Raw genomic sequence first — 15,958 nt, forward strand, 5'->3', positions numbered from 1 at the left:
AGTACCGTGTAGAGAAAAAGTACACAATAAATATTGGTTGATTTAATTTAAATTGGACAAGACTGCAAAGAAGCAAGGAATTCTGTAGCATGACTGTATTTCCTAAAGCAAGAAAGCAGCTAAAACAACAAATGGAAGCAAAAACAATTACCAGATGAAGAGGTGTCTTCTGTGGTAGATCCTGAAATTGCAAAACAGACTGTGTAAGTAAAATCTACATTCCATCTTTGGTGAACAAGAATCTTCAAAGCAATATTTTCATTTATGAGGTTTATTCTTCAATCACATCAAGAACAGATACATGATACTGATTTCTGAAAAGGAAATTGAAAATATTGAAATCCTCCCCCCGCCCAAATAAAGTATAAAATGGCCTACGGATTACTAAGGTCATGAGTTAGAATTTTTTTTTTTGTTTGTGAAAAGTTATCAAAGTCCTCTATCTTTGACAAACTAGTGAAATTATATTCCATTCTGCAATGGTAAAGTTAGAAACTTAGATCCTTTCTGGCTGTGTACCATTACTAATTCAAATGGTAATCTTAGACTCTTGGCTCTGATCCCATGAAACATTCACAACGGAATAAGGTAAATTCATGGATAATGGATCCATAGAGGACTACAGTAATTCAAAGGAACTAAGGATGCCTGGAAAACTTGCCTAACTTTTCTTTGTTGAGATGGAGAGCAGCCACCATATTCTTCAGTCAAGTCAATAAGCATTTATTGAACACCTGTCCTGTGTCATACCCTATGCTAAGTTCTAGGGAAACAAAAAAGGGCAAAAGCAGCAAAAATAAAAACAATAAAAAATCATTCCCAGATCTCAAGGAGTTGGTAATCTCACACAAAATATCCTTTGATGTTCCTTGAGGATTTTGAGGATTTGAATGACCTGTTTTCTTATGTGGTACTTCATGAGCCCTTGGGCAAATGAGAGATGATTGATGAATTCCTTGTTGAGGGCAGCCTACCACTAAATTGAGGGTCTACTGGGAACGAACCTTTCCTCTAGTATTCAGAAAGCAGATATTGTCTATTCTTAGAACTGCTTCATGCAATTTTCTGTTTTTTTCTATCTTGACAGAATGAGCAGAAAGTAGAGAATATTATGATAAGCTATAGGTAGTTTGAATAAAAACTCTCTTCATCATCAAAATTGGCACCTGCTCTAACTCACTTTTTATACACATGAGGAAGCTGAGGGCCAGAACATATAAAATGACTTAGCCAAGGTCAAACAGTCATCAGTGGTACAATTGGATCTAAACCCCAAGGATCTCAATTTGCAGTTCAGTGATCTGTCCATCAAAGTTTCTAAAATCATGAAAAATCATTATCATTCATTAAATTCCATAATATTAGAATTAGAGATAGCTAGGTGGCTCAGTGGACAGAGCATTGGCTCTGGAGTCAGGAGGACCTGAGTTCAAATTCAGCCTCAGATACTTAATAATTGCTTAGCTGTGTGACCTTGGGTGAGCCACTTGACCCCATTGCCTTAAATAAATAAAAATTAAAAAGTTTTATGATTAGAGTTTACTTTATGTAAGTCTAAAGAGACAAATTTTTGAGAGACTGAAGAATAGGGTATGTTTAATGGTCCTTCATAGATATGTTTTTGTACATGAGAATGGAGAAATGATTTGGCCTTTAAATAGTGAGAGGCAGGGGCTGTCATTTGCCTTTCTCTGTATTCTCAGTGCTTGATACAGAGGAAATCCTTATTAAATGCTTATTGAGTAATTAACTGATATGTTGGATGCCTTGCAGGGAGCAGATAAACAATAAATATGCTTTTTATTTCATTGGACTTAGATATTACACTACAATTTTAATTACCAGACAAAGTGGTCACTTCTGTGCTTGAAGCTGAAATCACAAAAAAGAGAGCATAAATGTAACCTAAATCCCATTTTAAGGGAATGAGAAATCTGAAGATACAGTTTCATTTATTCTAAATTTAAATATTTATTAATATGTAAGTCATTGCCATATTAAGCAGAGATATAAGATGTGGGCTTCTTAAGAAGAAAATTAATGATAGAGAAATTTTTCTTCCATGAAACCATGAAATAGGAAAACAGAGATAGAGAATGAATATGTTTCTGTTCGATTTGTAAAAAGTCTTCATCTCTTGTCTTTGAATGATCCTTAACAATCAAACAATCTTTAAAGGAATGGCAGATATGTAAAAAAGCAGTACATCTATTCACATACTCAAATTAATGATGATTACTTGTAGTACTAAAATGATAATACAAGCAACTTTCAAATGCTTTATGTATCATAGCATTATAATCATATTCACAGATCACTTACAAATACTTTAGCCAATTGATAAAAATTTCTCATGGATCATGACTAAATATTATTAGTAGCATTAAAAATAATTTTGGTTGACATACACACAAATTACACATATATACACACATTTGTAGTCTTTTAAAATATGAAAAGAGATTTTCATCTTTTATCTCATTTGATTCTTACACCAACATTGTGAGGTAGATGATAATACTCCCATTTAATAAATGAGGAAATGAACTGAGAAAGTTAATGACTTGGCCAATTACACAGGAAGAAACTATCTGAGTCTGGATTGGAACTCAGGCATTCTTGATTCCATGTCTCTATGCATTATATCATTCAACTACCTCCAAAATTAATATAAAATTTGTCAGTTATGCATTACACATAGCAACCATTGGTTGGACTTGACATTCACTAAATCTAGGAGCTTTTTAGGGGTAAATTAATTAAATGTTTGACCAGATATAACAGGTGAGTGATGTTATAAAAATCCAAAGCCCTTGGCAGAAAAAAGGTTCCCTACCTTTGCTGTAGACAATAGTGGAGGAGTGGAGAAACCTTGTGCTCAGGTGCTTAACAAATATTAATGACTTAATTTGAACTAAGTTAAAATATCACTTCCTTTGAATATTCAGGACATCCTATGGCATGTCTACATTCCACACAGCAAGACAGAAAGAACAAAAACAATTACCAGATGAAGTGGTCACTTCAATGGTTGATGCTGAAATCATAAAAAAAAAATAGTGTAAACAAAACTCACATCTCATCATTACTGTCATGACATGTAGAAGTTATATTTTCATTCTTGAAATTTAACTTTCAGCAATTCTAAGTATAGAAAAAAGATATTTGGCCCTAAAGCAGAAAATCAAAAATAATTAAGTTTTCCTTGGATCAAACTAAGAAGTTGAAATAGAGAAATTCCAAGACAGAGGGGAAATGTTTCCCTTTTGCTTCATGAAAAATCTTCAGACTATCTTGTATTGAACTATCTAGTACATTATTTTAGACAAAGAATAATATAAATAGAAAAAGTGTTTTTTTCTCTATTTCAGTCAATACAATATTAAATTCATAACTTGTGTTTAGGGATCAAGAAAAATAAGCTGATTCAAGATTGAATTAGGTCATTTCATGGGATCATTGATACATAGTGGAGGTATCAGTAATCAAGAAAAACTATATAATTAAATTTTCTTTATCGTGGAGAATAAACTACCATATATATTATCCAGCAAAACATTCTTTGATGTCATTTATCTAAATGACAGACTTTACATTTTATGGAAGTTTAAGGCCCTTTTAAAGCCATACAGTTTTGTGATATTTTAATAATATATTTTTTATGTGAGTAAAAGTCACCATATGATACTTTTGTAGACTGGTGAGGCTTGCTAGAGAAAATCCTTTCTCTTAGACATTAGTTTTCTCTCTATTAGATTTTTCATATCAGAGTACATCAAAAATGCCATGTAGTATTGGTCTTTGGATGATTTTAAAATTAGCTTATTTCATCATTATCAGCTGGTAAGTTTTTACAAAGTTTGACAGCTGACTACAGTTAAGTATAACAGATTATTTGGAACTTTATTAATAAATATATAAAATTTAATTGACCTTTCAAGTGTTACTGCTCTGCAAGTTTGTAGCACTTTTTGAAGTTATTAAAGATTAAACCTGGATTCGGCTCCATCATTATGCTGCCAGGAAAAGCCAGTCAATAGGAAACCCATCATCCTGGAGACTATCAGCTTTGTTACAACCACCTCATTAGAACCTCAATTGTCTTTACCCCTTCTGATTGGAGATTGGAGAGTAGAACAAACACTCCACCCAAAACCATCAAAATGCCTCTGGGCTGATTACCTCCTTTCCCATGCCTTCCAAATCCTCCTCACTTTTTCATTTTCCATTTTGTGTTCTATCTTTCCCCATTAGATTATAAAGGACTAGAGGACAGGGACTGTCTTTCTTATTTGAATCCCTCAGCTTATTGCATGATTCATAGGCTTTAAGAAATGTTTATTGAATTGACTAGAAAGCACTAAGCAACTCAAAACTATGTATGGGAATAATGACTCTTTTGTTTTACTTAGACAAGATGTTTCTCTAAAGGTAGACATCATTTCTTAATATATAGATTTATAGATATCTCTTTATATATCGATATAGATATATCTAGCTAGCTAGATTACAATTTTATTTTCATCACAAGGAAAAATTAGACAGAAAATTTAAATGGCATATAGTATGACTAAACATAGCAGAGAAGGAACGGAAAAATGAAATCTAAAAATGAGGTACACCTAAAGCTTGAAAATTCAACATTCACTAGCTTTTATCTCTAGTTTTGACACTTGATGGGCAAGCTTTTTTTTAATAACAAACTTTTAAATCATGACTCTTTTCAAGAGTTTTTTTAGCACCTGCTCTAAGATTTATAGTTTCAATTTGTTTGAAATTGTTTGAACAGTCATGAGGCTTAGGGGAAGGCTTTACATAGAATGACACTGTGTGAGTTACATCTTGAAGCACAATGGAGGAGAGAAGCAAGGGTATTCTGGTCTCAGAGGATTGCCAATGTAAGGGTGCAGAGATGGGAAGTGAAGTGAACTTGTGTGAAGAATAGAGAGAAGGTGGGGGGAGGCTAGGTGTCACAGTGGATAGAGCATCGGCCCTGGAGTCAGGAGTACCTGAGGTCAAATTTGACCTCAGATTAATTACCTAGCTGTGTGGCCTTGGGCAAGTCACTTAACCCCATTGCCTTGCAAAAACTAAAAAAAAAAGAATAGAGAGAAGGACATTTTAGTTTAATTGCAGAGTAGGGATAGGATGGCAATGTACAATGAAACCAGGAGGGAAGTTTGGGCTCCTGGTTGAAATGAGCTTTAAAAGTCAAATAATAGTTTATATTTTATATTAGAATTAAAAGAGAACTACTAGAGTAGATCTGACCATTGAGTTAAGTGGTCAATATTTCTTCTCTCCAAGGCATTGGTATAAGAATAAAGGTACAAAGAAACTACCCTCCTGGAGTGCACACACTAACTGGTAAATGATTAGATACATAGACTGTAGATGAAAATTATATAAAAGGGGGATATAATCAGAACTAGTGGAACAAGGATAGGCTTCCGGCAGAGAAAGATGGGTCAGAGTATTCTAGACTGGGAGATACATAGCAAGATACATAGTACGAGGCACAGAGTACAAAGACATAGTAAGATAGGAGAATGTCCCACTGAAGGAATTTCAAGTAAGCCAGTGTGGCTGGATCATAGAGAATACAGAGGTGAGGACAGTGTAAGAAGTTGGAAAGAGAGCAAAGGATAGGAAAAGGAGGAGTGATGTCAGTATAGTCAGAAAGGTGAATGTCAGAATTTTTGATTAAGAAAGTAGAAGCTTGTAAGTAATGGCAAGATCTCGTGTACGGTTATTACAGGATATAATTTAAAAAATAGATGAGGAAATTGAGGCCTATTAATATGAAGGGACTTATTCAAGTTCACACAGTCAGGGGAATTAATTCTCTAATTTCTCGTTTTCTGTTCTTTCTATAAAAGTGTATAGAGTTTTGAAAGCTATCAGAAAGGCCCTCTTTATCATATCAGTTTAACCCTTTGAATCCAAAAATGGAGAAAGTCTATGAAAAATTAAGGATAGTAAGACAATAAATTTAGTTTGAGATGCTCTCATGTATGCAATAATGAAGAAAAATGTGGTCAGTCCCTTCAGAGGGCAAGTGTTCAATATTGGTTGATTTTGTTTGAATTAGACATAAACAACATTCCCTCTCAATAACCAAGGCATTCTAACATATGTACTCCAAAAAAACAAGGACACAGTAAGAAAAATATTTACCAGGGGTGGTGGCTTCTTCTGGAGTTGATACTGAAATTGTAAAACCACAAAAACAGTATAAATAAAATCTACATCATATCATTTGTGAACAGGAAGTTTAAGAGTTATATTTTCATTTAGAAGGTTTATATTAAGTCCTATTAAGTGAAGATATAGCACTCTAACTTTTTAAAAATGGAAAATTGGAAATATGAAAGTTTTTTCCTAGAAATTATAAAATGAATAGGAGAATATTGAAGAAAAGAGTAAGGAATTTTCCTGTTTTTAAAACATAATCATAAGGGGTGGCTAGGTGGCACAGTGCATAGAGCACCAGCTCTGGAGTCAGGAGTACCTGGGTTCAAATCCGGTCTCAGACATTTAGTAATTACCTACCTGTGTGGCCTTGGGCAAGCCACTTAACCCCATTGCCTTGTCAAAAAAACCCATAATCATAGATTCTCTTGTATTTGAATAATGAGTGAATGCCTTTCTATGGATGGTAGAATTATAATGAGAAACCAGGGGATTCTCTAAATCATTAATACATTTGAGAGTTGAGGTGATAATATATCCATCTCTCAGAGAATTAAGAAAATTATATACAGAGGCATAGCATGAATAATTGACATTGCTGGATAATTTCAAAATAAAACTTTGACCAAATGTTTCCAACTCAGATCAGAAAGGTCATTTGTTGTCATTTCATTTTTTTTGTTCTACCTTTTATAGAATGGCAAGTTAGCAATAAAAAGGAAGGAAAGTCCAGAAAATATGCTAATTATATTGACTAGAATAAGTAAAAAATATATTCAGTCTAGAAAATCATGTATTATCAGAATAGTAAGAGACACTAGAGATTGTCTAGTCTTCAACTCTTTCACTGTAGAAATGAGGGACCTGGAGTCTTCAAGATGAAAACTCTTTTCTAAGATCCTAGAACCAGTCAGTGACAAAGCTGAGACACCAACCCAAGTCTTTCAACTCTTAGTCTAGAACCCTTTCCAAAAGAATTTCAAAAATCAATAGGGGTAGGATAAATATGGACTTAATCACCACAGGCTAGAATATCAGAAGCAGGGCTTACATGCTGAGTCTGAGAAGGGGCAAGTTTAGAGAAGAGTAAAGACTTTAAAACTATTATCAAGACTTAAGAGAAGTGCATGGATGTAATAGTGAGGAAAGGAGAAAGAATGTGCCTATGCCTTTGATAGCAAGTATTCAATATACATTGATTGATTTTATTGAAATTAGACATAAACATCATTTTTTCCTCAATATCCAAGGAATTCTGTAACATGTCTGTTTTCCACAAGGCAAAAAAATAGCAACAACAATAATTACCAGATAAAGTGGTCCCTTCTGTGGTTGATGCTGAAATGAAAAAAGGCAAATGTAAATAAAATCTACATTCAGTCTTTGGTGATCAAGAAGTTTAATAGTCATATTTTCATTTACAAGATTTTTTTTTGTTTGTGCTCATCACAAACATAAAATACTGGTTTTAAAATTGAAAATATGGAAGGCTGTCTTTTCTTCTTCTTGGAATTAATTTATGAAAGGGTCAGAGGAATCCTAAGACTGAATAAAGCAATATTTTTTAAGAATTTGAGTATAAAAAGTCATTATAGATTCCATCTTCTTTGATGAGCTCATGAAAATATCTTCCATCATGGTACAATAAAATTTGAAATGGGGGCCCTCTCTAAGTTGTGCACCAAACCAATTCAAGTTGGTAATGTCATGCTCTGGGTCCTGGCTTCATGGAAAACAAGCTGACCGAAAAATGGAAATAGTTAAATGCATGGATAATGAATGAATTGATTCCATTTTGAGTCAGCTTATTTTCTATGAAGCCATGCCCCAGAGCATGGCATTACCAACTGAATTGGTTTGGTGCACAACTCTTCCTGTTTGCCATGAAGGGCAGTTTCCATATTCTCATGGTAAGTGAACAAGCATTTATTAAGTATCTACTATAGCTGTGGCAAGAACTAAGGATACAAGGGAATAAAAAACACAGCCTCTGAACTAAAGGAGCTCATGATCCCCAACAAAACATCTTTGGCATCATTTTGAGAGTATCAACTCTGAAGAGACAAATTTATAAGAGTTTGAAGAACTCATTTGGTTTAACTTGCATTCAGACACTGCATTCTTGAAAGGGACTGGAAGAATGGAAGAATTATATGTGTAGTGTCAAGATAAAGAGCTCAATAAATATTAGTGGATTCAATTTGATATGTCATCTTTATAACCAATATTTCATCAATAATAACCAAATATTTCATCTTTAATAACCAATGCATTTTATGGCATATCTGTAGTTCATAAAGCAACAATACAACAAGAAAAACAATGAACAGAATTGATGGATATTTCTTTTTTTTTTGGATACTAAAATCTCAGCAAAGCATCATAATTCAAATCTAAATCCTGTTTTATGTTAACAGAAGTTTGAAAGTCATATCATAATTTATGGTTTAAGTTTTTATTGTTCAGTCATGTCAGACTCTTCATGACCTCATGTTTTACCATTTTCTCCTCCATCTTTTTTTTTTTTTTTTTTTAACAAATGTGGAACGGAAGCAAACAGGATTAAGAGATTTTTTTAAGGTCACTAAGCTAGCAAAATATTTGAGGCCAGATATAAATTCATGAAGATGAGAAGATGAGTTTTTCTGATTCCAAGCATTGTGTTTTATTCATTGTATCACCTAGCTAGCCCATTGTTTTAGGTTGCCATACCACTAAACCAAAAAACAAAATGTTGCCTTCTAAAATGGAAAATAGAAGATAAATTAGTTTTTTTAAGTGAAACTATGAGTTTCAATATTGAATTAGGCAAATTCATATAACCTAGATCCACAGAGACCTTAGTTTATTTGGGGGAGCTTAGGTTATTTGAGGAATATCTCTAGTTTTTTTCCCCTATGGAGAATAACTATTATATTCTCCAACAAAAAACTATCTTGATGTTATTGTGAGGAAGTAAATGGACAATTAGGCAGCTAAGTTGTACACCAAATAGAGTTTTAGACTTGGAATCCAGAAGACATGACTTCAAATTTTGCCTCAGACAGTTGCTAACTGTGTGACTGACCCTAAGTAGGTTACTTAAACCTTGTCAGGTTCTCATTCTTCATTTGTAAACTGGAAATAATTATTTTTATCACCCAAATGTGACTGTGAGACTCAAATGTGATAAGTAAAGTTATTCACAAACATTAGAGCATTATATACATGTTATTCTATTATCATTAATTTTTTTGTGATATTTAAAACACTCTTGAATAAAGGAGAGATGATTTATGTACTCTTTAGTTATAGTTAAACATTTTTAGTTAGGTCAACCTATGGGGAATTAAGAGTCTCCATATTTTCCTGGACTGGTCCTCTGAAAATAGATAACAGAATTACTCCACTTTGTACAACTTCATGTTTTGCTCAATCTTTAGGCAGAGATATAATTGACCAGAAAGTAGGGGAATTAGAGATAAGTTACAAATCAGATTGAATAAAAGAACTCTTCAACCAGAAGATTCACAACATGTCAGAGCTAGAAAGGACTTTAGGGATAATTTTATCTGAATCTTTCATTTCATAGGTAGGAAAATTGAAGATGAAGTTATAACAAAGATGAAAGCCTAGATGTCCTTACTCATAATGCAGTGAGTGCTCTTTCCATCAAAGCTTATGTGATCATGAAAGTTACCTGACATTTCCAGAATATTAAAATTAGGTTTTTACCTTCTGATTCTTGGAAGAAGTAATTATAAGAAACAGAAGAAAGAATATTTAGCATGATTTCATAGTTTTGCTTATATATTATAATGGGAAAATTTAGAAAGTTTGAGGCCAATGAAGATGACAGGTGCTCAATAAAAATTGATTTAATTTGAGTGATCCATAAATACTATTTCTTTGCTAATCAAGGTATTTTGTGGCATATCTGTATTCCAGAATATAAGGAAACAAAGAAGACAATTACCTGATAAAGTGGTCACTTCTGTGGTTGATGCTGAAATTGAAAAAAGATAGCAAAAATAAATGTAAACTCCATCAGAAAAGAAACAGAAAGTTTGAGAATTAAATTTTTATTTATAAGACTTCTTCTTTAGATATATTAAGCATAGGGGCAAGAAGTTGACTTATGCAATGAAAAAGTAATAAATATGAAGTTTTTCCTGAATGAACCTTCAGATCAAAGACAAATGGGCACTAAGAGAAAGACTGAGAACGTTTCTTGTTAGATTGTGATCAGTTATTTTAGAATATCTCACCTTTGAGGTACTATTGCAAATTTTTCAGCCATAATGTAATACAATTAGAATTATTTAAAATAATTTGGGCTTCAAAGAAAGTTTGGCCCTAGTTAAGTTCATGGATAGTAGATACACAGTGGGAAAATATCAGTTAATATAGTGATACTTAGGCTGTTGGGGGGATAGCTCTAAGTTTTTCTCTTTATCATTGAGGATGACTATTATATTCCCTCACAAACATTCTCTGGTGTTATTGTGAAGTTTTGAATGGACCATTGTACTTTATGAGTGTTTATGTAGTCAAAATGTTTCTTCGTGTAAGCAGGTATTATAATTAAAAATGGGAGCAAACCTTGCCTACTCATGGAAACAAATCTACAGCTTTGAATGGAGCTTTGCATAAAAACCCTAACATTCAGAAACTTCATCCTTGTTTTGAAAACTGCTCTGGCTCCCTCTCCTAACTGGAATCACACTTTCAGTCATCAGTCCTAAGGGTTCTGTCCCTTTCTTAGGGCAGGGCTACCTTTAGCTCATCACTATGTACTAACCAGAATCTTTGGAGGAGGGGCTGATCCCTCTCCCATGCAAACCGCCTCTACCAAGAAGGTATATCTTTGTCCTCTAGCAATTCCAGATAGATGGATACATTAAAAGTTGTGTGAAAACTGAGAATAGTGCCTTCCTAAATGCCAAAATACAAAGAATACCTGAACAAATCACTCCTGCGTCTTCATGGTGACCACAGTTGTGGACAGATAAGCCACGATGGTGACACTGCCCCAGGGTAGTCTCACTTCCTTGACATTTCACATCATCCAGAAGGATGCTTCCGGAGCCCTCCCCAAAATAGCTACTCTGCAGAGCTTTCATCCCCTCCCCACAGTCCAGTTGCCTGCACACCACATGAGCAGCATTGATATCCCAGAGGTCATCACACACAGTTCCCCATGTCCCATTGTAAGATACTTCAAGGCGTCCTTCACACCTGTCTCTTCCATTCACCAGTCTGACATCTGGCAGCTCTGGCAAAGATTCAAGAATAATTCAGTAGAAGTTCAATCATTTCCCCACAATTAATGAATAATACAATTTTCCTTTAAGAAATAATTAGGATATTCTAAAGTATACTAGCAAGGAACCCTCTTCTTCCCTCCATTTCAAAACTTTACTTTCTAACCCTAAATTCTACCCACAAATCTTCACACTTAGTATTTGATATTTATATAATGTTTTAAAATTTGCTTTTGACAGATTAGATAAAAATGAGAGATAATCAAGGATAATTTGTGCTGTTTGATACTTTGCATCATAAACACTAATTTTCAAGCTATGTTTTTTTCTACTTACAAACCAAAAGCAGTAATAGAAAACTCAAGTTTGTAGGAGTTACAAATTATTTCAGCTTGTTTACAAACATGTACCCTTTGGTAATCTTTGGCTCCTAATGAGTCCATGCAAAAATCACTAGGAGCCAAAGATTATACGGTTATTTAGAATTTTTGTAACCAAATTTTAAACACTTGGACACATATTTTTATATATTTTTCTTCCTTCTTGCCTTTTGTAGACTCCAGGAATCTGGAAGTTAAATATGAACTGACTTCTATATGTAACACATGTGAGGAATATTTTAGGATGCACCTGACCATTAGTTAAATTTTGGCTAAAAAAAAAGAAAAAAGTTTACCCAATGGAGAAGATGCTTCGGTTGATTCTGGATTAGCTGGACCAACTAAAAGACATCAAAAGCCAATGTGTTCATATTAAAAGGACTTTTGTAACCTTGGACATGTTCCTTAGCAATCAATAAGCATTTATTAAGTGACTACTAAATGCTAACACAATGCTTCAGTTTTCATATCTATAAAACAGAAATGGTGATTCATTTTTTCATTGGATCTCGTTCAGAGAAGTGCTATTATTATCATCCATGTTTTATAACTGAAGTTAAGGAATGGTTAGATATAAGATCTCTAGAGCCAGAATGGACTTATTGCTCAATGTCTTTATCTAATGGATTAGGAACCTAGGGTCAGAGAAATTAAATGTTTTGCCTACAATAACTGAATTAGGGAGCATAGTTGAGTTATGGTGCCATGAGTCAAAGTAAGTGTGGAAAGGTGCCAAAGTAAACTGAACTAATGGGATTATTCGTGCAGTTAATATTTATTTCTTAAGAGTTAAGGGTGTTTTGGGCATTGGGCTAAGTCAATAAGGGTAATTCAGTAAAATTACATCATAGGACTATATGAAATTGGCATGTCCAATAGTTCATCCAAATCTCTCATGGACTAAGTGGAAAGAGTATTGGACTACTGCTTAAGTTTTGGCTCAGATTTTTCCTACCTGTGAGAATATGAGTAAATGCTTTCACACCTCTGTGCTTAAGTTTCTTCAGTTGTAAAATGGGGTAATAGTACTTACCTTCTAGGGTAGTCATGAAGAAAAATGAGATACTTATGCAGTATAAACTTTAAAGCACTATTTAAATGCTAGTTAATTTAAGATCTGTCACTAAATTATTTGAATGTGGACAAGTTATTTTGCTACTCGACTTAATTTTCCTCATCTGTCAAATGGAATAATTGCACTAAATAATCACAAACATCCATTCTAGCTTAAATATTATATATTTTATGATTGGGACTTCTTTGAATTTTATGTGTGTGTGTGTACCTATACACTAGTTTCATGAGTAGGCTTAAATATATCGCGAGCAAGAAAATCATAAATAGCACAAACCTATATTTTGACTAATTGAGGAAAATAATGGACTACATTATTCTGGTGAGAGCTGAGTGGATGAGGAGGACACTCCATCAACTGCAGTCTTCCTAGCAGGCAAGGCAAGGCAAGGCAAGGCTTCCATATAGGACCTTTTCCTCATATATATATGTATGTATGTATGTATAGTTGGAAGGATTTTAGAGATAATTCAGTCTAACTCCCTCATTTGATGAATAGAGAAATAAATTTTAGAGAGATGAAATGAGTTGTCCACACTGATAGTTCTAATAACAATAAACAACCAGTATTTATATCTATTTATTTAATATTTTGATATTAAATATCTTCATTCTGACATTCAAATCCACATCCTCTGACCCCAGGATCCTTTCAATTGAAAAAAGGGGCATCATTGGAGCAACTGATGAATTGGTCATATGGTGATTGTGTGGTATGACTGATGAACAGTGGAATTCTTCTATTTTAAGAAAGTATGGAAGGCCCTCAACATGTTGGGTAGACCCATACTGGAGAGCTTACAGAATGACTGTATGAGAGCAAGATTTCTTAGTGTGGGCAGGAATTGATAAATTGTATTGTTGGAGGTAATGTCCTCATTAATAAGATAATTGATCCCAATGGAGTATTTCTCAAGAAATTGGTTCCATTTGAGTATTTCTGGATATTACATCTTAAATATTTCAAGAAGAGAAACTAGACTAGACATCATAAATATAATATAAAAATGAAATTCATTGTATCTTTTCTCCCCTCAAATTTGTTATTTAATAACTGTGAAGGAATTTCCTAATATAATACCCCACTAATTTCCTAATATAATACCCCACTAATCTGTAATAAAGAGATAATTCCTAGCAAAATTTTACCAAGGGGCCTAAGAGAATCTCTTTTCTTTCTGTGACCTTAAGTACTCTAGAGGAAACTCAAGTGCCCCTCATGAAATGGAAAGATAAAACCTTGTCATGCAGGTCTGAACAAACATCACTGATATGATTTTAGAGGCATGGTTTACCTGAGCAAACAACTCCAGCATCTTCATGGTGACCGCAGTTATGTATAGATAATCCAAGATGCTGGCACTTCCCTATATTGGTCTCGTTGCCATCACACTGTACATTATCCAAGAAAATGCTGCCTGATCCCTTGCCAAACATGCTGTTTCTTGGGGCAGACAGGGCAACTCCACAGCCCAACTGTCTACATACAACATTGGCTGCTGAGATGCTCCAGAGGTCATCACATACAGTTCCCCAGTTTTCACTGTGATAAACTTCCAAACGACCTTCACACCTGTTCCTCCCGTTCACCAGTCTTATTACTGGTAAATCTAAGAAAAGTCAATAAGTTGTCAACAAGTGAAAATTTCATCTTGGTATAAAATACATCAACAAAGAAATGATTTAAAAAAGGAAGTCAACCAGTCACATTAGGAGAGTGAACAGATGGCAGTTCATATGCTGTACTGGTACCCATGAAATATTAAAAGACAATCAGAGGTTCCTAAGGAGCCATAGACTCTCAAGGAATCTTTGGATGGATTTCAGGGGACCTGTGTTATTGGAAAGGAAAAACTGCATTTTTATGTCAATATGATTATTTTCCCTTGTAATCCTATGTATTTCACTTTATGCATTTAAAAATGTTATTCTAAGATGGTGTTCCAAGACTTCATCAGTTGCTAAACCATAACAAACAAACATAGAAACAAGACCAAATGAGATGTGAATGAGGAGAGAATATCATCAGGTCCATCAGAGTACCAAGCAAATTTACCCTGTTAACATTTTTGTGTGGGGGAAAAAAGGACACACATTAAACTTAATTTTGAGTATTAATTCCTTGTATCAATTGCTTGAAACAAAATAATTGTAACAAATCATAGTTTCACATTACTTTATATATTATTTTTCATTTAATTACCATAATACCCCTTGATGAATGCAGCTTAACACTTATCTCTATTTTATACTTGAAGAAATTTAGGTCCCAGTGGGTTAGATAATGGGCTTATATCATTAAAAATGAGCAAGGGATCATGTGAGGACGCAAGTCATCCACCTATCAGCCTGATGCTCTTTCCAGTCTCCCAAGATGCCCTTAAAGTTTTTAAAATAGTTCAGGTTGTAGATTAGGGATTTTTTAATACCGTCTATGGTCTAAGAAAACAATCTTTTATTCTCTTTTAGTTAAAACAAATGCTATGCCATATTTATTTGGAAGGCAGTACTGTTGTAAAATCAAAAAGTCAGTTTTTAAAACATTGCTAAGTGTCTCCTATGTGCTAGGCAGTTTGCTAAGTGTTGGGATAATTAAGGATCAATGGGATATAGCTTAATGATTCCATCAGCAATAAAGCAGATATAGAGTCTATTGATTTTTGTCTTAGATTGTGAAGTCCTTGTTATGAAGGACTTTAAAAATCATCTTGTTTAACCTCACACATTTACAGATGAAGAAACTCTTAATCTGAAAGGTGAATTGACTTTTTTCAAGGTAATGGAACTAGTTAGGAAATGAGATATTTAGGAGCACAATCCAATTTGTCAGACACTGACTTTAGTGTGCTTTAGGCTATGTTAACTGCCTCAGTTTTCAAAGGCTTCGCAGTGGCTATTCTTGCCTATCCCTTATCTCTCTTTGTCTCCCTGTCTGTCTCTGGCTTTCTCTTTCTCTCTCTCCATATACATATATATATGTTTATATATACATATTTATATTAATAGTGAAGATAACTTTAAATAATGGGAGAAAGCATACAGGGCCTACTTCAGCAATTTTAAGATAAA

General features: G+C 33.8%; 1 protein-coding gene across 5 annotated transcripts in view; it reads right to left on the minus strand.

Moving 5' to 3' along the window:
- LOC141521178 (scavenger receptor cysteine-rich domain-containing protein DMBT1-like) overlaps positions 1 to 15,958 on the minus strand; it is a 96,326-nt gene that overhangs the window by 59,537 nt on the left and 20,831 nt on the right. For 4 of the 5 annotated variants that reach the window (XM_074233439.1, XM_074233440.1, XM_074233438.1 and 1 more), the window contains exons 17-25: positions 14,185 to 14,499; positions 12,112 to 12,156; positions 11,132 to 11,446; positions 10,148 to 10,177; positions 7,501 to 7,530; positions 6,178 to 6,207; positions 3,008 to 3,037; positions 1,843 to 1,872; positions 152 to 181 (exon numbers count right to left, since the gene is read on the minus strand). In XM_074233439.1, coding sequence (XP_074089540.1) covers positions 152 to 181; positions 1,843 to 1,872; positions 3,008 to 3,037; positions 6,178 to 6,207; positions 7,501 to 7,530; positions 10,148 to 10,177; positions 11,132 to 11,446; positions 12,112 to 12,156; positions 14,185 to 14,499 — 855 coding nt within the window. The remainder of the gene's footprint in view (positions 1 to 151; positions 182 to 1,842; positions 1,873 to 3,007; positions 3,038 to 6,177; positions 6,208 to 7,500; positions 7,531 to 10,147; positions 10,178 to 11,131; positions 11,447 to 12,111; positions 12,157 to 14,184; positions 14,500 to 15,958) is intronic. The other variant, XM_074233441.1, reaches the window with a different exon arrangement.

The sequence above is a fragment of the Macrotis lagotis genome, chromosome 4, assembly GCF_037893015.1.
Source record: "Macrotis lagotis isolate mMagLag1 chromosome 4, bilby.v1.9.chrom.fasta, whole genome shotgun sequence".
Lineage (NCBI taxonomy): Eukaryota > Metazoa > Chordata > Mammalia > Peramelemorphia > Peramelidae > Macrotis > Macrotis lagotis.